At 45.6% G+C, this 20,382-nt stretch overlaps 1 protein-coding gene across 9 annotated transcripts in view; it reads right to left on the bottom strand.

Annotated features, from left to right (window-relative positions):
- LDB2 (LIM domain binding 2) overlaps positions 1 to 20,382 on the bottom strand; it is a 454,166-nt gene that overhangs the window by 5,111 nt on the left and 428,673 nt on the right. Inside the window, exons 6-8 of one of the 9 annotated variants that reach the window (XM_065914344.1) lie at positions 14,375 to 14,498; positions 10,449 to 10,600; positions 2,941 to 4,291 (exon numbers count right to left, since the gene is read on the bottom strand). In XM_065914344.1, the coding sequence (XP_065770416.1) occupies positions 4,061 to 4,291; positions 10,449 to 10,600; positions 14,375 to 14,498 (507 nt within the window). In that variant the 3' untranslated portion in view covers positions 2,941 to 4,060. Of the gene's footprint in view, positions 1 to 2,940; positions 4,292 to 4,369; positions 4,553 to 7,365; positions 7,612 to 10,448; positions 10,601 to 14,374; positions 14,499 to 20,382 lie in introns of those variants that run through there. The other 8 variants (XM_065914346.1, XM_065914345.1, XM_065914347.1 and 5 more) reach the window with 8 other exon arrangements.

Genomic DNA, 20,382 nt, shown 5'->3' with positions numbered 1-20,382 from the left:
CCGACTTGACCTCTGAGAAACTTGAACAAGCCCATCTCCACTACCTCTCATCTCTTGTGTACCCACAAGGGTAAAAGTCACCTTACGTTGTGCCGTAGAATGACAGATTGCAACATAAAGGGAAAATGCGTGGTAAGCAGTGGTTTCATGATCTCTTGCTTGGGAATTTTTAACTTGTCTATTTCAATACATATGATAGAGTTTAGATATTAAGGATTCAGATGGATATGATTAAACCACTCAGTCCTAGAAAAATCTAGCAGGACAGTGAAAGGTATTTAACAACAGAAACAAAAGCTTTTCAGGACAGAGCCAAGGCACAAGCAAGAACCAAGTGCTCTTGGACCCAGAGTGGACAACGGACGCTGACCAGAGTTGGGGAGTCATGTCAGGGGCCAGGAGAAGCAAACTGGGCCTTTAAGAGTGAATAGCTTTGGGGACTGCCCTGGTGGTCCAGTGGTTAAGAATCCACCTTTCAGGGCAGAGAACATGGGTTCGATCCCTGATTTGAGAAGATCTCACATGCCAGGGAGCAACTAAGCCCAAGCGCCTCAACTACTGAGCCTGCACGCCAAAAGCCCACACTCGGCAACAAGAGAAACCACTGCAATGAAAAGCCCACCCACTGTGACAAAGGCCCGTGCAGTAAAAAAATAATTGATTAATTAAAACAAAAAAGGAAAAATAGAATAGAATTGTTTAAAAAAAAACAAAAAAGGATGGGGTAGCTCTGGTTATGTAAAAAGGTGGGGGTGGCATTTGAAGAGGGAGAAACATGCAAAGGTGTGTCTGATGTGAGCACTTAGTGTATTCAGACAACAAAAGGGAGTGTAGGTAGATGATGGTCAGGCACCAGTGGGAATGGGCTAAGGACACAGTGTCAGGAAAGCAAGGACCAGCCTGTGAACTGCGTTGGATGCTGCAGACGTTTGCTTCCAATGGCCGCCTGCAGTTTCCCCCCTTGTTGGAGGCACCTTGCTACTTACCCATCACAGAGGGAAGTCTGGGTCTCTGCACCTTGAATCTGGCCTGCCTTGATGGACAGCGCAGAAAAGTGATGGTGTTTCAGTTCTAGGCACTGGCAGTTTGCTTCTCCTCCCCTGGGAACCCAACCTCTACTCTGTGAAAGCCCCGTGGAGAGGCTGTACAGGAAGGCACTCTATTTAACAGCCCTAAATTCCACCCTAATCGCCAGCTACGTGACTGCACCATCTTGAATGTTCAGCCTAACCAAACTTCTGATGACGCCATCTCCAACCAATGTCTGTACCCCTAAGTGCAGACCGCCTGACCATTGAGCTCTCAGAAGGTTAACTGGTAATAATAAATTGCCTCTTGAGTCTCCGGGTTTGGGTTCGATCAGCTGTGTAGCAATAGATAAGTGGAACAGACGTCAAACAAATTGCCCCAGAAATCATCTGTGATGACTGCAGGTTGGTGACTTTAAAGAACTGATAAAAGGAAACCTGAAATGATGAGGTGGGCGGAGGATAAGCTAGCAGTTCTCTTACCCTAGTGGCGAAGTTTCAATTACAGTAGCTCTTTCCCTCAATTTCCTTTAGCTCTGTTGCTACTCTACTGCACATTTTCCTCCCAATGCTAATGTTGTAAGGAAACAATGTGATGCTCTAGAGAGAACTACAAACCAAGGGAGATGCAGAAGCAAATTCCACCGATGTCACCCATGAGCTCTGAGATGGAGCAAGTCACTTACTGAAGCAGACGGTTGCTGCCCTTTCTGGGACTAGCCTACCCGTGCCGAGATGCTAAGACTGTGGCCTTCCAGTTGATCTCTCCTCTGCAGGACAGCCCTTGGCTGATGGGGGCCCATCTTATTCTGAAGATACTGCCTCTCACACACCCCGGGAGTGGCCCCAGCCAACGACTGACCAGTACAAGTGTACAGAAATCTGGCCGCTGAGTTGCAAGGATTAGATAACTCTGTGCCCCAAGCTTTCCCCTGCATCATGGACCAGGCTCAGCAAGTCGGCTTTCTGGGTTCGCATCTTTCCTAGCTCTTTCCTCTTTCCCATCTTTCCCCCTCCACTCCCTTAAAGATTTTTTTTTTTAACTGTGAAGATCTCCTCAGTAACTCTGTGCCCCAAATTCTGGTCTAGGGTTCTGCTTCTGGGAATCTCAACCTAAGAGACACACTCTCCCTTCTCTTCTCTTTTTGAAGCCCCTCTTTTCCAGAACTGGCTGAGATGATCTATTACTACAGCATGGCACTTTATACACACCCAGTTAATGCTAACAGATTTCTTCTCCCATCTTCCTCACTCGAACAGAGTAGACAAATGCGACGAAAGTTCTTGAGACCCAAAGTCCTCAAATGAGTTTTCCGTAATATTTGTATAATAAGCTTTTTAGAAAAATAGGAAGTGGGAGCACTGGTTTATAAAAAATGGGGAGATGGAGGCCTACTTGGTGGAGCTGTGAGGCTTACCTGAAATAAAGGCTCCTCTGTCCATGGGATTTTCCAGGCAAGAATACTGGAGTGGGTTGCCATTCCCTTCTCCAGGGGATCTTCCCGACCCAGGGATAGAGTCTGGGTATCCTGCATTACAGGCAGATCCTTCACTGTCTGAGCTCTTAGGGAAGCCTGAAGTAATGTCGATGGACCTTAAATTGAGATGTTTGGTACAGAGTAAGCACTCCATGAGTGGAAGCTGCTGCCCTTGTATTGACCAGCCATATGGAGCCAGGTCAATCCTTGTTTTCCAATCCCTGTGTCTGCAGCCAGCACAGAGAAGGCACCTCTGTATTTGCCCAAGTAAACTGCAGTGAGTGTGGAAGAAACTGTACTTTTTAAGGATGAGCCGTTTTCACTGTCCTACTCCATGTGGGATTTGGGTCATAAATCCATGCTCAGTACTTCTCATCATTGTGGGCAGATTTCTCTGCCAACATCACAGATACGCAGACTCCTTTGCTTTGGTCGTTAACACAGTTTATTATTGGCACACTTATCATTAAAGCATACATAAAATACAGCTGTTTTATAACACACGAGCCACTGTGTCTTTACATGTATAGAGGAACATATTAATATGCAAATGGAAAAATTAGTTCTTTTATAAAGTTTCACATAAATACACTGGAATTGCCCCCAAAGAAAAGTCCCCATAAAAGAACCAGGTGAGGGCTTTACAAAATATTATACAGGAAATATACTATGAAGAGAAACAACAGTCAACTCAGATACAATTAAAAAAAAAAAAAAGAAACCCAAAAGTTTCAGATTTATTAAACTGCCCACAAAATTAATGGATTACATGGCTTGAAATATTTGGATCAACAGCAATTTTACAAACGAATACATTCTCAAGGGGCCAGGTGCCTTTCTTTACATAAAAATCTGTCTTGGTGTCTCTGATGACAAAAAGGCATTTCTTGTTTCTGCACTCGGGCTCGACTGAACCAACTCGGGTTCGAGGAACAATTGACATTAGCTTGGCCATAAATTACCCTGCTGGGCCCTCTTCGCTGTTACCCAAAGAAAGAAAAGGTGAAGGAGAAAAAATAATAATAATAAAGGTACGTTTAAATTACTTTCCAAAAGCGGATTTTTTTTCCTTTTCTTTTTTTACTGAAACAAGAAACTCTCAGATGCAAGTCAAAAAGCAGAAAATATTTTACAATATTAAAAAGTCATCTGTAGTTGGATTCGGCATAGAATGGGATCCTGAGCACTGAGGGTTTACTGACAATATGGCCTTCGTTGGATGGTTGGATGCGGGGTTGGCGAAAGGAAATTAACAAACAAGGTTCAAACTGAGCCAGGAGAAGCGCTAGCATTTGCTCTTGTTTTAATTGTGATCAGTGCCAGTATCTGTGTTACCTGCGAAGGCCTCCAGGGAGGGGTCATGGACGTTTATTTGGAATGGTCCTCTCAATTTAAAAAAAAAAAAAGGAAGAAACTCAGATCACTGTGGTTTAGAGATCGGTATCTGCGTGGCAAAGTTTTAACGTCTGCTCTTTCCTCTCCTGTAAGTAAGGATCTGAAATAGTGAGCGTGACCCACGGGGCTATGGACAGTGGATTCTGGAGCCGGTCACTCTTACTGGGAGGCCTGGGGCGGGGGGTTCTCTGATTTGGTCTCTTGAGTGGCCGGAGGTTTACTGTTCCATGGACTGCTGTTCCCCAGGGCGGGTGAATTGGTGAAGTCTTCCTCGTCGTCCATGCCGTTGGCCGCATCATACTGCGTGTTTTCTAATCTAGTGATTAGCCTTTCGTCCTCGTCCCCAAACTCACCTCCCATCAGAGTTGGCTCTCCTACCACCATCACATCCTGTGAACAGCAGCTGACATTATTACAGGGAACCTTGGAAGAGAGAAGCCCACTTAAAACACTCGCGGGAGGAGGCGCTGGGGGGCCCGGGTCAGACACACCGGGTCCCGTAACACCGGGGCCAAGTCTCAGTGGCGGGGGGGCCAAGACGCATATTGGATTTCTACAGGAAATAAACATCGCCTCCTGACGGGAAACAACCACGCGAGTTTATGTCCTTAGTGTGCGGCCTGACACCGGAGAACGAGCAATGCTAGCAATCTGCAGAAATAAAAAAATGGATTTTTCAAAATTAAAAAAATCCACGCTTTGCAACTTGCCGACACTGGGGACTCTTGAGAGGGCAGTGGGCGCTCTGCGAGACCTCGGAAGCGCCACCACTCTTACTGAGGGTCTCGGGGCGGCTTTGCAAACTACTGAGAAAGCAGCCAACGCCGGGGAGGACGCGGTTCTGCCGCATTCGCGCAACTCATTCCAAACGGCACTTTCTCTGTCCCAAGGACGGTATATGTTTTAACTGAAGACAGATCTCTCTTTTTTCCTACTCAGCCAGGCCCTTTTATGCAGCCAACATCCTTGACATTCTGCTACTTAATTATGGTAATTAATTTAGGTAAAGTTTTCGATAAAAACAATGTTCACACTGATTTGACAATTTGCATAGCTAATTAAGTCATTAGCAAAAACCTGCTGATTGCCAACAAGCCCTGAATTTACCATCTGTTATTCCGTGGTGCCTGTCACCTATCCCCACACAGGCAACCCCACCACCAATCTGGGCAGTAAAGAGAACCAGTCTGTCCAGCTGGTGCCATTAAAGGAAGACGAAGATAACTAATGATAATTACAGAGATGAAGCTGGTCGTCATCAGAGATGGAAGTGTGCAAGAAGAATCCATCTAATCACTCCTTTAAGTACAAACTGTCCTTCCATGCAAACAAGGAAGGCACCTCCTAGAACTGGGAGCTTGGCAGAGGCCACCGCTGCAGAGGCTCGAGGACAGGGGAGAAGGAAGCCTACCCAAGGCGCGGCTCCGGCCTCCGTGTTCCAAGGGGGCCCTATGGGCCCGATGGCTGACCTGGGCACGACACGGGGCGTCCGTGAGGTGGATCCTGCTCTGCCAGCTCTGAGCAACAATGTACTTAAGAGTGCCCGACTGCCCTTGGCCTCGGCTGAAGCTGAAACATCAGGGCCAGCCAGGTGCTTTTGGAGATGTAAGTACGCATTTGCTGACACGGATGCGAATTTGCCTTGACAACTGGGCAAATGTTCTTTCCACAGGGGCAAGAGAGGCTGCCTGGGGCAGTCTATGAGTGGACGACTGCCTGTGGTCAGGAGAAAGGTCCAGCTGTCCCTCCAGGGCCCTTCTCGAATTTTGAAGGTGCCCGTGAACTAATCCTTTTGTGACCACCTGGTTTGTTTGGGAATGGAAAACCTTCTTTGTCAGATAGATCGATTCTCCTCGAATTAGAGGGAAGATAATCAGTAGGTTTCACACTGTGCTTTCAGACTAATCAATCACTCTTGTGAAATGATAACAAGGATGTTAAAGAGAAATGTCCCAGATGAAGCAAATGGCTCGAAGGTGACCTGAGTAGACTCAGCCATTGAGGTGCCGGCAGGTATTCAACTGTGAGTCCCTAAGAACGTCCTTATGACGCCACCAAGAGCTAGACGTGACGCCGACTTATAAGAGACTCACAAGGACTCTTGAAATGAGATGCGAAATAGACACAGACTTCGAGTGTCAAGAAAGCCGACAGGACGTTAGATGGAACGGGGCTTCCACCTGATCCCTTGGGGTGTTGGGGATACAAAAAGTGACCCTTCATTGCAGGCCATTGGGAGACTGTGCTTATGGTCAGGAGCAAAGGCAGGAGGCAAGACCAGGTTAAGATGCAGCAGAGCGCCACACGGGGGAGAATCCCACCTTGTGACTTGGGTGCAGCACCCTTTGAAGAGCTGGGAAAACACAGGCGTTAGGTGTCACAGGGCAGGAGAAGAATGTTAGAACCGACGCGTGGGTCTGCATTTGTACTGTGAGTCCAAGGTCAGCCAGAGAGGCTGGGGGAATGGGAGGAAGTAAGCATAATTTGGAAACAGAAGAAGCCGACTTAAAAGTGATATTAGCAAAGAAGTTCCCAACACTCCAGATGCCTTCACAGTATCAGCAAACAACAGCCATTCCAGAAAAGTCCTACGAAAATAGTGATTTGAATCTCTTCAAACGGGGCTCATACAGCCTTCTAGTATGTTTGGTGTATCTTTGTTCCAGGAACAACTGGAAAAGATGCCCAGGCATAGATATTTTTGAGCATCTGAAATTTCAGAGAGATGCCACGTTTGCCTTACTGATTATAAAACATATCCTTAGCCAGATGCATAATCGTGGGTGTACCTACGTGAGTGAGTGTACACATGCGTGCATGTGTGAGTAATGAATAGATGGCAAGTTATAATAAAACAGACATGTGCTAATAAGGACTTCGTATGCACATAGAGGCTTGAGGACAGTTACACAATTATGCACAGGACTCTCGCTGGCTCTGCTAAACCTCCAGGCTAGGACATGGGTTCTCCACTCAGGTGGGCTTGACTTGCTATCTTCATGAAATGAGTGGACACATAAGGCACATTTTGCGTGCGTGCGCAATCACTTCACTTATGTCTTATTCTTTGCGACTCCATGGAATGCAGCCCGCCAGGCTCCTCTGTCCACGGGATTCTCCAGGCAAGAATCCTGGAGTGAATTGTCATTTCCAGAATTCTCCAGGGGATCGTCCCAACCCAGGGATCGAACCCTCATCTCTTTTGTCTCCTACATTGTCAGCTGAGTTCTTTACCCCTAGCACCACATGGGAAGCCCAAGGCACATTTGGGGCTCCTTCTAACGGGGTATTGGCATCGTTTTCCCCACACTCCCACATCTTTAAAAATCTCCACCCACTCCCCCACTGCATCATTCAACATCTGCAGTGAGAGCTGCATTTCCTGCCCTGTCTTGTGGGGAACCCCCCACCACCACAAACAGGAGGCAATATTGGTCCACCTGAGGGTAACCCATGTGGTCTCCCCACGAGGCAGACCCCTCTGCTCCTTGCTGGAGACCCTGGGATGCCACCAGCTGGTGCCCCTGTTACATCTTCTCACTAAGCCCCCCAGTGAGGACCACCAACCTCTGAGCAGGACTGGGAGGGACTCCTTTCAGGGCCCCCCCATGCTTCTCCTTAAACTGGCCAGCAGGGGTCACTGCTGCGGACTGACACAGGTCTCCATCCCTCCCAGGGCTGAGGCTGCGGTTCGGGGTCGCTCCCAGCTCCTGCTCATGGAGTGAGAAGCAGAAGCCTAGGATTAAAGCCGAGTCCTTGCCGGACACACACGCTGCCGTCCGGCCGCTGGGCAGACCACAGCCGTGGCCTCGGTAACACACCCCTGTCCGTGCCTTCAGGCAGGGCAGCTAAGACCAGCAAGTGGCGTTTCTAGTTAAACACGAACAGGGCATGGGTGATTCAGGACACAGGGCTGAAAGGTGTGACCCTGACCAGCCAGTCGGTGCTTATCATCTGACATCCAACCAGCCGGGGGATCTACAGGAACGGACACGTTTGCCTAACCTGGATGACTTCCCTGTCTCTCTCGGCCATTTCTAAGTTTCACTTAATGAACATCTCCTTCATTGCACGGTGAGGATACTGCTAACATTCTTCCTGCACTTTCTAATGGTGCCTTGCTCTCGTCCAAAGGGTCTCAACTCATTAAAGACCGTCTCAGTACCCTTGTCTGGAAAATCCCATGGATGGAGGAGACTGGTGGGCTGCGGTCCATGGGGTCGCTAAGAGTTGGACACGACTGAGCGACTTCACTTTCACTCTTCACTTTCATGCATTGGAGAATGAAATGGCAGCCCACTCCAGTGTTCTTGCCTGGAGAATCCCAGGGACGGGGGAGCCTGGTGGGCTGCCGTCTATGGGGTCGCACAGAGTCGGACACGACTGAAGCGACTTAACAGCAGCAGCAACATAGGTATCTTCCAGCAAAATGCAATGGTTGGTTGGGAGGACAAGAATGTAACGGAGTAGAAAGTTAGGTGCTCTTAAAAAAAGTTGCAATGCTTCTGACCAGGCCAGGTATGCTAAAATACACGGACAGGTAGCTGCTATTCTGTACCCATGGCAGACATCACTAATGGATGGCCTACCATGCCCAGTTCAGGCTTAGAATCTTTCTGGACATCCAACCCTGTGAGTTGACCCCAGGAGACTGAGTTGGCAGGAGAGAAGAAACCTCTTCATCATCCCTCCTTTAAATAGTGAGCTAGCTCTTCAATGACAGAGCTTGGGCATATTTTGATCTTTTTTTAAAAATTATTTTAAATCTTGGAATTACCAACACCTGGTATAGCGTAGGGCACACAATAGGAGCTCAGAAAATGCTTGATGAACTGCTCTGAATTCTTGGAGCTCCTGTGCCTCTAAGTAGCTACATCAGAGTTCCAGAAATCTCTGGAATGTGCTTTCAATTGTTTGTGGAAACTAACAACTCTTAGTTTCTAAAACTCTCAGATTAAATGAATAAATAAGCTACTTGTGTATGCTTTGGAGGCTGATTTATTTACACCTGGCCATTTTTTTTTTTCTATGCATTTTCCATTTAACCAGCTGTGGGTATAACTTACTGGCACCTTAATAAGAAGACTGCTTTTCTCCTTTCATTTCCACCCCCCTCACTCTTCAGGGATGATAGCCCAGTTCAAAAAACAGGTGACTCTGGTGTTATCTAAAGACTGAAATTCTTAACGCTCTTGAAATTAAAATGACACCTACCCCACAGGCTGGCCACTCTCTCGTGACCCTTTCTTTTTAATGTACTGGGGAATGATGACCATACCCTGTCTATGGAGGACAGGAGGAGAGGCCGGGTAATTCTCAGATGCGCTGATCGGGTTGGGTTTAGCCGAAGAGAGCTGACCAATGGGATGTGGGGGCAAGTGGGCAGATTTGAAAGCCACATTTAGAAGTAAGCGGAGAACCTTCTGGAAAGGATGGTCCACTCTCACACGGACAGGAGACAGAGCAGGATCAGAACCTGAAGGAGGAGGGCCACAGCCCAAGAGGGGAGACGAGTGAGAAAGAGGGGAGAGGTAAAGAAACTGCACTGGAGGAGGAGGGTGGCTGCAAGAAAGGGCACATTCTCAAAGACACAGGGTCCAGAGGGCACCTCTGAGGCACCACGAGAATCCCCGGGATGGAGGCAAGGACAGTCGAAAGCCTGGTGAGGTGGTGTACCAAGGTTTGCAGAGAAGGAGAACCCGCAGGTCACTGAAGAGGCAAGACATGCTTCAAGGAACATGAGAATTTATCAATAAAAGCAGTAAGTGGTCTAATTCTGGGATGAGGAATTCAGAGTCCAGAAGGAATCAGGAGGAAGGGAGAGGATTGCGGAAGAGATCAAGAGGAGAGGAAGAAAGTTCCCGTTTGGGGACACCCTCGGCTATCAGTCTCAGAGTTCAAAGAAGCCCCCTTCTGAGTGGCCCATTTCCTTCATCAAGACCCAGAACTGAAAGAAAAGGGTCAAGAGGTCAAGAGAGTTGAGCCCAAACCTGGGGCTGAAACTCCCCCTAAGCTAGTGAAACAGGGGAAGCAAAATCCACTGAGCTGCCCTGGCCTTGAGTTAATTACCTGAGTCTTAAAATAAGAGGAGATGCCCATGTCTGGGGCGGGGAGGGGTTGGGGACAGCCGAATGACAATCTGGAGTCTGAGTGGTGGCAGCTAGCTTTCCAGTGGAACACGGGGTCCCGGCGATGGTGCTCAGAGCCCCTCATCTGCCAGCAGGCACATCGCTCAGTGATATTTTAATTAAACCTTAGGTGACATGTCCCCTGTCTGCGACTCTGACTGCATTTTCATTCCTGCCCCGCTGCAGCACAGACTCTGCGAACTGTTTCTAGGTCCCAGTTTGCAGGGCTGGCTTTCAGGACCGAGTCCTTCCCCCTTCCTCCCAACTCCTGTCCCTGCCTGCCCCTTCCCCCACCCCACCTCCCCCCGGTGCAGAAGGTCTCTGCAGCTAAGAGTCTTTTCTGCGGGGCCCCCTGGAGCTGGGAGACGGCACAGACGGCAAAGGCAGGAAGTGCAGCCTGCGAGGAAAAGGAGACTTACAGGTACCTGGCTGGTCAGGCTCAGGCTGGCCGCCGCCGTCTTCTTCTTGCTGCCGGCGCTGTTGGCGGCGTTGCCCGCGCTGCTGTTGGAGGTGCTGCTGGTGGAGTTTTTCCGTTTCCTCCGTTTGGTCGTCGGTTGCCTTGCGGGTTCTGCTGCAATACGGAAAAGGGAAGGAGGGTCAGCTCCCGGCGCCCGCCGCGGGCCCTCCAGGACGCCGTTTTCCTAAAGTGAAAACGCTAGACTACTGACACTTTTCCCCCTTTTCTTTTAACTTGACAAAAGGGAGAGAACTGCTGATCTAATTTTAGCACAACATGATGGAAATTCTTTTCTTTAACATGTCTATAAAATGATTTGCATTTAATTGTTCTTTCTGATTTCATCTGCATTTCTCGTGCCCAGTCATGCCTACTCTTTGTGACCCCTTAGACTCTAGCCTGCCAGGCTCTTCTGTCCATGGGATTTTCCAGGCAAGAACACTAAAGTGAGTTGCCATTTCCTACTCCAGGGGCTCTTTCTGACCCAGGGATTGAACCTGAGCCTCCCTCTTCTGCATTGGCAGGTGGATTCTTCACCACTAGCATCACCTTGGAAGCCCATCTATATGTCTGGCATCTATGAATAAGTCTTAGGGGTGACTTCTACCCCTATCACAATTTGAACTTAAAATATTATTACCACTATAAATTTTGAGAAAAACTTTTTATGGCCTACCTTATTTTTATAATAAAAGGAGGGCTCTGAGAATCCACCTGTAATGAGGAGACCTGGGTTCCATCCCTGGGTCGGGAAGATCCTCTGGAGAAGGGAAAGCCTACCCACTCCAGTATTCTGGCCTGGAGAATCCCATGGGCTGTACAGTCCACGGGGTTGCAGAGTTGGACACGACTGAGAGACTTTCACACTATTCAGACTGAGATTCCTAGGGCGCCTCCAAGGCCTGAGAAAAAAGTGTGTGTGTGTGTGTGTGCGTGTGCGTGCATGCACATGTGTGCACTCAGTCGTGTCTGAGTCTCTGTGACCCCGTGGACTGCAGCCCCCCAGGCTCCTCTGTCCATGGAACTTTCCAGGCAAGAATACTGGAGTGGGTTGCCATTTCCTACTGCAGGGATCTTCCCGACCCAGAGATGAAACTTGCAACTCTTGCATCGGCAGGTGGATTCTTTACCACTAGCGCCACCTGTGTGAACTTAGTTAAATTAGGGACCCACTGAGCAAGTGCGGCTCCTACTGGCCAAGTGTCATATTGCAGCCAAGCTCTAATACACCTTGGCATGCTGAAGTAAAAAGTGTCCATCCAACCAGCCACTGATGTGGAACTTACGGATTCCCAAGCCCTGGTGTTTAAAGAATGCAACTAACTGAAAAATAATCAATATATTAATGAAAGGAAACTAGACCTCTTCCAGAAGGTTTAGAAATAGAAAAAAAAATTTTTTTTTTGAAACTGAAGGATGAGGCAAGATCTTATTGGAAGTGTACAGACTTATGGAAATGTGTAGTAAGAAGAATTTCATTTATTTATTATGTATTATGAGCATGACTCATTCTTTTCCTATTCTTAACATTTTTGGTCATTATTTTATATTCATAGCAACTCTATTAATTAGGTACTATTATAATCTTTGCTTTAAGAATGAGAAACTTTCAAAAGACTGTTCCAGGCCCTTACTGGAAATGCTATGTAAGAGCATCATTTGCTAACCCTACTCTAGATCCAGCCCTGATGGAGAGAAGGTAAGTTAGGGCCATACTGGAACTAAGTGAGGGGACCTTTGGCATTTTCTTGAGACATCTTTGCTGCTTCTAGTGGACAATGGGGTGAGCTTGTTTTAAGGCTCATTTCAAAGACTACTTGGTCCATCATGTTATTCCTGACTTTTGATGAAGCAGTAGAAGGTTTCTATTTAGACACTGCTTTTTCTTTCATAAGTATTTTCATCTTAATGTCTGAAGATATTCATCGACAGAGGCCTAACATCCCTATCCATGGAGAGCTATGGGTGCTTATCCTGAAGGTTATGGAAACAGGAAACAGAACTGTTCCAGCTTAGGCAGCTGGAGGTGAGTTGAGTGGAACAGTCTAAAGTTAGGCAAATACCCCCGTTCTCCCTGGCCAGCACCTTCTTCCTTTGACTTGAACTGAAATCTGCTGCTTTATATTAAAAAAAAATTGTATTTTTTAATGGAATTTTGGAAAAATATGCCCAAAATGTATGCTCTGTGTGGCTCCTACTGCCTGTAGGCAGCTGTAGGAATAGTGTCATGAATTGAAGACATAAAAACGTATTGTGACGTAGGTCTCCATTGATTTAGCCTTGCACTGACTTTGGCAAGTTCTGCTTTAAATCTCAGGCCTATTATATCGAATGGGGATAACAAGAAATATCTCATACCTCACAATAACCCTAGTGAGGATTCAATAAAAAAAAAAAGGAAAGGTCTGAGAGACTGTGATTTGTGACTGTTTTCATGCCATGCTATAAGCAGAGTGGCTTGACCAGTGTCTGGCATCTTGTAGGGGTTTGATAAATAGTTGCTGAGTTAATGACTGAATTAGTGAATAATATATGAATTATGGGGCTTCCCTGGTGGCTCAGATGGTAAAGAATCTGCCTGCAATGCAGGAGGCCCCGGTTCAATCCCTGGGTCAGGAAGATCCCCTGGAGAAGGGAATGGCAACCCACTCCAATGTTCTTGCCTGGAGAATCTCATGGACAGAGGAGCTTGGTGGGTGACAGTCCATGGGGTCACAAAGAGTTAGAGATGACTGGATGACTAACACACACACACACACGTCATATGGATTACATGTGCATACATCAAGAAATAGAAGTCTTCAAGACCTGTAGTGAGTGAAATTTTTTCCCCATAAAACCTTATTGCTATTGAAAGAGAAAATAAGGCCAATTTAAGCACATTTAATATCTTTGAAAAATAACGTTCTAAATGTCGAAAATTCCCCTAAGATGGGGATGCAACTATTCTATATAAAGTAATGCTCATTTTCCCAGCTTTCTAAACATGTACTTGATTATATTGACTATATTCTCCTTATTTAAAACCCCTGGCCAATTACCAGTGGAAGGTGACCATTATATTTCATGATTCAGAAAGCTATGTCCCTCTTGTTAATAATTACTCTTCATAAAAATAATTTTTAGTGAATGGATACATTTTGCTTTTATGATCAATGAGGCTCAGCACACGCCTGGGAGTGAAAATGTATTAGATAGAAAGACAATTAATGATGACTCGAAGCAGTAATTTCAGAACCCCAGCAGGAGACTACAGTATCTAAACTGCATCCTAGGGAAGTGAGAGAAATGGGGTCTTTTATGTATTCTTTTCATGATCAGAGTACCCTTTGATATTACGTATCTTTAAAAACCACAAAACTTTCTCCTCCCTCCTTCCCTTTCTTCCTCCATCTATTCCTTCCCCCCTCCCTCCCTCTGTTCTTCCTGTTTTCTGCCCGCTCCCCCATTCTTCCTTTCTTCTTCCTTCTCCCCTTTCTTTTCCTAATTTCTACCACTCTTCAAAGGACAAAGAAAACTAAAGTAAGCCATCAGTGGTCACCAGTCTTGCCCAGTGGAAGATCGCTGGCCTGGGAGACAGCGAACCTTGGTTCTCATCTCGGCTTTATCAGCATCTTCTCGGTAACATTAAAGAAATCAATTTCCATCTATGAGTTTCAGGTCCTCCTAAACCTAGCAAGTGAGGAGACTAGAGCACGGTCACTACATCGAAGAAGAATGCTTGCCCTTCACCACCTCAGTGTCTTTGGATCCAACATCAGGGTCAGAACATCCCTTATAAACTACTTTGCCTGATACATTTACAATCACTCCAGTTTCCTCTCCCTTCATCCCCAGAAGGAGCCTCAGAAAAAGCATGTAGGTGGAGAGTGAAGAGTGAGGTCTTACCTGGCGGCGCCACCATCCGCTGCCACTTCTGAAACAAGCAGGTCTTCAGGCAGTCCCGCGGACTGAGGTTGTAAGTTTTATGTCTGGACATCAGTTCTTGCATTGGCTCCAGTATTACACACAACTGCAAAGAGTTCAAAGACATCAGTGTTTCACTACTTGATAATACTATTTACAATAAATAATATTAACAGCCGGAGTCCATTTAGAAGCATAAAGACACTTTTCTTCCCCTCCCCCCCACCATTTTTTATTTTTTTCTGGTTAAGTGTGGAGGAAAAGAAATATTACCAACACTTGATAATGCTCACTCTCTTTAGTATCATTTATAATATCATATTACAGCTGAGTGTGATTTATACCTACACACACATGTTTACCCACATATTCTATACTGATGGTTGGGTGGATATACGCAGCTATATTCTGAAATGAAGTGATTCTCTCTTGTTTTTCCTGTTTGCATAACCACACACTGTGAATTACAATCGCAGTTTATGTAGATTTTGTGTCAGTGAAAGCATCATTCAAGCTGTTGAGAACAAAGTGGTAACTTCAAGTACATTTTTTGATCCTAATTCTTATAAAAAACCGTGATGAACACGACTTCATTTTTATCCATGGAGTCATCTGTATTTTACACAAGATGTGAAAATTTGTAACGTATATACTCCCACATATATCCAGTGTGGGGTTTTTGCTCTGGTTCTGTACGTAGCCACCCTTCTTGCTTCCTTTAGTTACACCTTTCAGCTCTACTGCAGTCCAAGACATCTGACGACAAAGATTAATGTATGAAATACGAAGGTAAATCCAGTTAGCATTGCCCTGGACTTTTCTGAATTCCTTCTCAGTTGGAAGATCATCAGAACGGTGCTGCATTGAGAGAGCTGTTGCTGAGAGGGCAAAGACCACAAGTTGGAACAACGCATCCACTGCCGTTGCAACAACAGCAATATAAACACTGGCAATGCACCAGTGCACGCATGCCAAGTCTGTCCGGTCGTGTTTGATTCTTTGTGACCGCAAGGACTGTAGCCCGACAGGCTCCTCTGTCCATGGGATTTCCCAGGCAAGAATACTGGAGTGGGTTGCCATGCCCTGCTCCAGGGGATCTTTCCAATCCAGGGATTGAACCTGCATCTCTTACATCTCCTGCACTGGCAGGCGGGTTCTTTACCACTAACATCAACCAGAAAGCCCTGGCAATGCACCTATCCATCCGTGTGAAAAGACGTCATTTTATTATGAAAGACAGACGTTCAATCTCTGCCTTCATCTGCCCATCTTTTTTACTGCCTCTTTACCTTCCGTCGTGTCTCATCTGAGTATTTCCCTAGAGGCCACACTTCTTATTGTCCACTGGGTTCCCTTGACCCGGAATTCTTCGCTCCTCTCCTCCTGGTTTACACCCACTCATCCTTGAAGGCAGAGTCCCTTCTTCTGTTACGCCTTCCTCCCCAGGACTGTGCACTTCTTTCCGTGTGGGCTGAGCCAAATACCTCTCCAGCTCTCCATAGCGCAAAGCTCTTTCTGCTCTATGAACTTATTTACATTTTGGAACCATCAGCTTCCAAGTCTCTTCTCCACTTGACTTTGAACTCTTTGGATGCTGAAATGAGACTATGCCTTTTGTCTCTGTGTTCCTAAACTTGGCTCAAATGAATGGATGCATTGAAAGAGTGTTTCTCAGAAAGACGGGAGGACCTTTCTATGCCAATGTTCCTCAAAAATCTAAGGCACACTTCTATCAAATTCAGATGAGTTGATTGTTAAAAATGCAGACTTCCAGGCTCTGTCTTTTCTGTTTTATGGAATCTGGAGATGGGACCCTGAATCTACATTTAAAAAGAACATTTCCTCATCTAATTCTGATAAGTGTTACCCAAAGCTGAGAGCCACTGTCCTGCAAATGCTGGATTTTAGCAGAGATAAATACAGAAGCAAGCAATGCACAGATCTCCAAGGGGTTCCTGTTCAAATTTCTTTCTCTTCTCACTGCCCTTCCCCACTTTCCCTCTTCTCAAGTCTAAGCATGATAATAAAAATTGTCTTCATCTAGAAAAATTCCTTAGCCCTTCCTAGCTATCAATGACCTAAGCCAAACTCCACTAACTCAACTAACCCCACTCAAGGGCCAACTGTGATCTCCTTTCATTTGCAGTTTCTTCAGGAAAAGAGACTAAGATTTCAAAGCTTGAGTGAAACAGGTACAGAGTGAGTCAAAGAGACAGTCACTAGGGCATCAGGCTGCAAGGTAATGAGATCTGGGTTAGTTCCGACCCATCTGCAATCTTGTCTATCTTCTTGTTTACTTGAGAGTCCTTTTTGAAACCTTTTTGAAACGATAGACTGGTTCCAAACTGGGACAGGAGTACATCAAGACTGTATATTGTCACCCTGCTTATTTAACTTATATGCAGAGTACATCATGAGAAATGCCGGGCTGGATGAAGCACAAGCTGGAATCAAGACTGCCGGGAGAAATATCAATAACCTCAGATACGTAGATGACACCACACTTATGGCAGAAAGTAAAGAGGAATTAAAAAGCCTCTTGATGAAAGTAAAAGAGGAGAGTGAAAAAGTTGACTTAAAACACAACATTCAAAAAACCAAGATCATAGCATCAGGTCCGATCACTTCATGGCAAATAGATGGGGAAACAATGGAAACAGTGAGACACTTTATTTTCTTGGGCTCCAAAATTACTGCAGGTGGTGACTATAGTCGTGAAATTAAAAGACGCTTGCTCCTTGGAAGAAAAGCTATGACCAACCTAGACAGAATATTAAAAAGCAGAGACATTACTTTGCTGACAAATGTCCATCTAGTCAAAACTGTAATTTTTCCAGTAGTCATGTATGCATGTGAGAGTTGGGCTATAAAGAAAGCTGAGCACTGAAGAACTGATGGTTTTGAACTGTGATGTTGAAGACTCTTGAGAGTCCCTTGGACTGCAAGGAGATCCAACCAGTCCATCCTAAAGGAGATCAGTCCTGGGTGTTCATTGGAGGGACTGATGCTGAAGCTGAAACTCCAATACTTTGCCTATCCAATGCAAAGAACTGACTCATTGGAGAAGACCCTGATGCTGGGAAAGGTTGAAGGCAGGAGGAGAAGGGGACGACATATGATGAGATGGTTGGATGGCATCACCGACTTGATGGACATGAGTTTGAGCAAGGTCCAAGAGTCGATGATGGACAGGGAGGCCTGGGGTGCTGCAGTCCATGGGGTCACAAAGAGTCAGACATGATTGAGTGACTGAACTGAACTGAACTTGAAACCTAAAATGTTAATAAAGAAAAACCTGTACTTCTGTGTCTCTTTTTCTGTTTTGCATATAGGGTTATCGCCACCATCTATCTAAATTCCGTATATATGTGTTAGTATACTGTAATGGTCTTTATCTTTCTGGCTTACTTCACTCTGTATAATGGGCTCCAGTTTCATCCATCTCATTAGAACTGATTCAAATGAATACAGAACAGACTTTTGAACTCTGGGGGAGAACGTGAGGGTGGGATGTTTTGAAAGAACAGCATGTATATTATCTATGGTGAAACGGCCCACCAGCCCAGGTGGGATGCATGAGTCAGGTGCTCGGGCCTGGTGCACTGGGAGGACCCTGAGGAGTCGGGTGGAGAGGGAGATGGGAGGGGGGATCGGGATGGGGAATACGTGTAACTCTATGGCTGATTCATGTCAATGTATGACAAAACCCACTGAAATGTTGTAAAGTGATTGGCCTCCAACTAATAAAATTATATTAAAAAAAAAATAATAAAAAAAAAATAAAGAAAAACCTGTGAAAGAGGGAGGGTTGCTATACATTTAAGTCTATATTCCAGTGTGTTTTCCTCTACTAATAATTCTTTACTGGAAATCAAAATATGTGTGCAAATTACAGACACTCTCAGGTCTTTCCCCTGTCACTCATAGCAAACACAGTGAAAGGTTCCACATCCTCTCTCCACATAGAGATAAAACTGCATTATCCATCAAAGAACTACTATTAGCTTCAGACAGGGTCAGAAGATATTTGCATCTATTATTAAGCTGGAACAGTAAGAAAAGCTTTCAGAGAAATTCCAAGGACTGGGAAAACTTTTTCTTTTAATTAAAAAACATTGTAAAGATTTTAAAACCATTTCCTTGTGGTCAATTCCCATTCTCGAGAAATTGATTTACAGTGGATATAAAATTTCATGGATGGAGTGGAACAAACATGGACTTCAAAACTGAGAGGTCTAGGTATAATATTATCCTTAGCTGAAACACTTAATAATGCTGGCAGTCCGTTTCGCCTGTAAAACCATACATATCTCAGATATTTGAAAAAGTTGAGATGATACATCTTGACATGTAAGTTCAACAAACAGTAGATATTATGATCATATATTAACAAGCACAGCACAGATTGCAAAACAAACCACATTTCTTTTACATTAAATCAATAAGCATTTACTGAGTTTCCTCCTAAGTTTCAGGCACTCTGCTTAGGACATAACTATGAGAATAATATAATCTCGGTCCCCAAAATTCAGTCCCTTAAAAAATGATTTTAAGTATATTAAGAATACTACCCTATGTGTGCACTTTAAGCTGCTTAGAAAATCACATCTTCCTGAAGCAAATATTTTCATGATTACAAGTTAGATGGCAAATATGTTTATTATATGACAAGTTACCTAACTGGACCTGGAATGGGTGGTCAGCGTTGAACATACTAAGAAATGGAAGAGTTGCATTTATCGTGAGAACTCAGGAGCTCATTTTCTCTTTCTTTCCCCCCCTTTCCTCTTGGGTTTTTGGGCAACACTTCTTTCAGGTGCTAATCCTCAGGATTTATCCCTTCCCCTTTCATGTAAAAATATCTTCCCATTGCTGTAACTCACCCCAAAGGAATTTGCATCTCTGAATACTAATCAGGAATCCCCAAAGCCATTTTTCTTCTGGCAGAGGGGTACCAGGCTGGGGAGGCAGCGCGCACCGCCCCTTATTCATGTATGCAAATGAGCCTTCCCTTCTGGGTGCCAAGCGGGCGCCTCTGCCCGGCTGCGTGCTGTAGGTGGCAGAACTAACTCAGGCAAAAGCCTCCTTCTCAGGCAGCAAGCCAGTGCATCTTGGCAACAGCAGAAGCCTGAGGCCTTATGGAATGAGATCGGGAAGATGGTTCATTGAGTAGGTTCCAGCAGTCACTTGCTAAATCCTTCTGGAGCCAGGATTCCTGTTATCCTTGAGGTCTCAGACCCCCTTGAGGATCTGGTGAAGGCTATGCAGCCTGTCTCCCAAATTTTGCACAAAATATTTGGAAGTTTATAAAACCTCCTACTTTCCCATCCATTGACTGTAGGTAAAGAGTCCCCAGTTTGTAATATACACGTAGAGATTATGTAAGAAACTATACAAGGAGTGACAGATTATTTCAAAGGTGACTTTGCTCCCACCTTTCACACACCACCCCCCCACACACCCACACACACACCCCACTTCAACCTCACATGCATGTTAATGGAACTGAGCAGAGTAGCAGAGTTCTCTGATTTTAAAGAACAATGTTATCTGCAAAGCTCTGTCTGCTATAACGTTCTCAGTCCTGGTCTCCCTGCTTGGAAAGAAAAGATTCAGACAACGACATTTGCAACACTGCATTAGACTGCCTGAGTCCGCTTTCCACCTGCGGGGCTGCTGGAGCGGTGAAAGGATCCAAGATAGAAGAGACTAGGAAACTGAGACTCGACCCCAGCGCTCAGAAGAAGGCAACTTAAGAACGGAGAAACTAGTTTCCCCCACAGAGATGACATAAACTGACTTCCTGACCAATGAACAGCCACCCAGAATCCGCGTCCATCCTCCAGCCAATGAACTTGTGGCTGGAATGCTGGCTGCACCCCTGCCTCTTTTGCGCTCTTCATCCACAAACACAGCCCGCCCCAAGCCCTCAACCGATTTGCTGGAGCTGGCTATGGCATACGATTCCCTAGTTGCAGTTCCTCCACTGT

This window comes from Muntiacus reevesi, chromosome 22 (assembly GCF_963930625.1).
Source record: "Muntiacus reevesi chromosome 22, mMunRee1.1, whole genome shotgun sequence".
NCBI classification, from domain to species: domain Eukaryota; kingdom Metazoa; phylum Chordata; class Mammalia; order Artiodactyla; family Cervidae; genus Muntiacus; species Muntiacus reevesi.
This window is presented reverse-complemented; position numbering and strand designations above follow the sequence as displayed.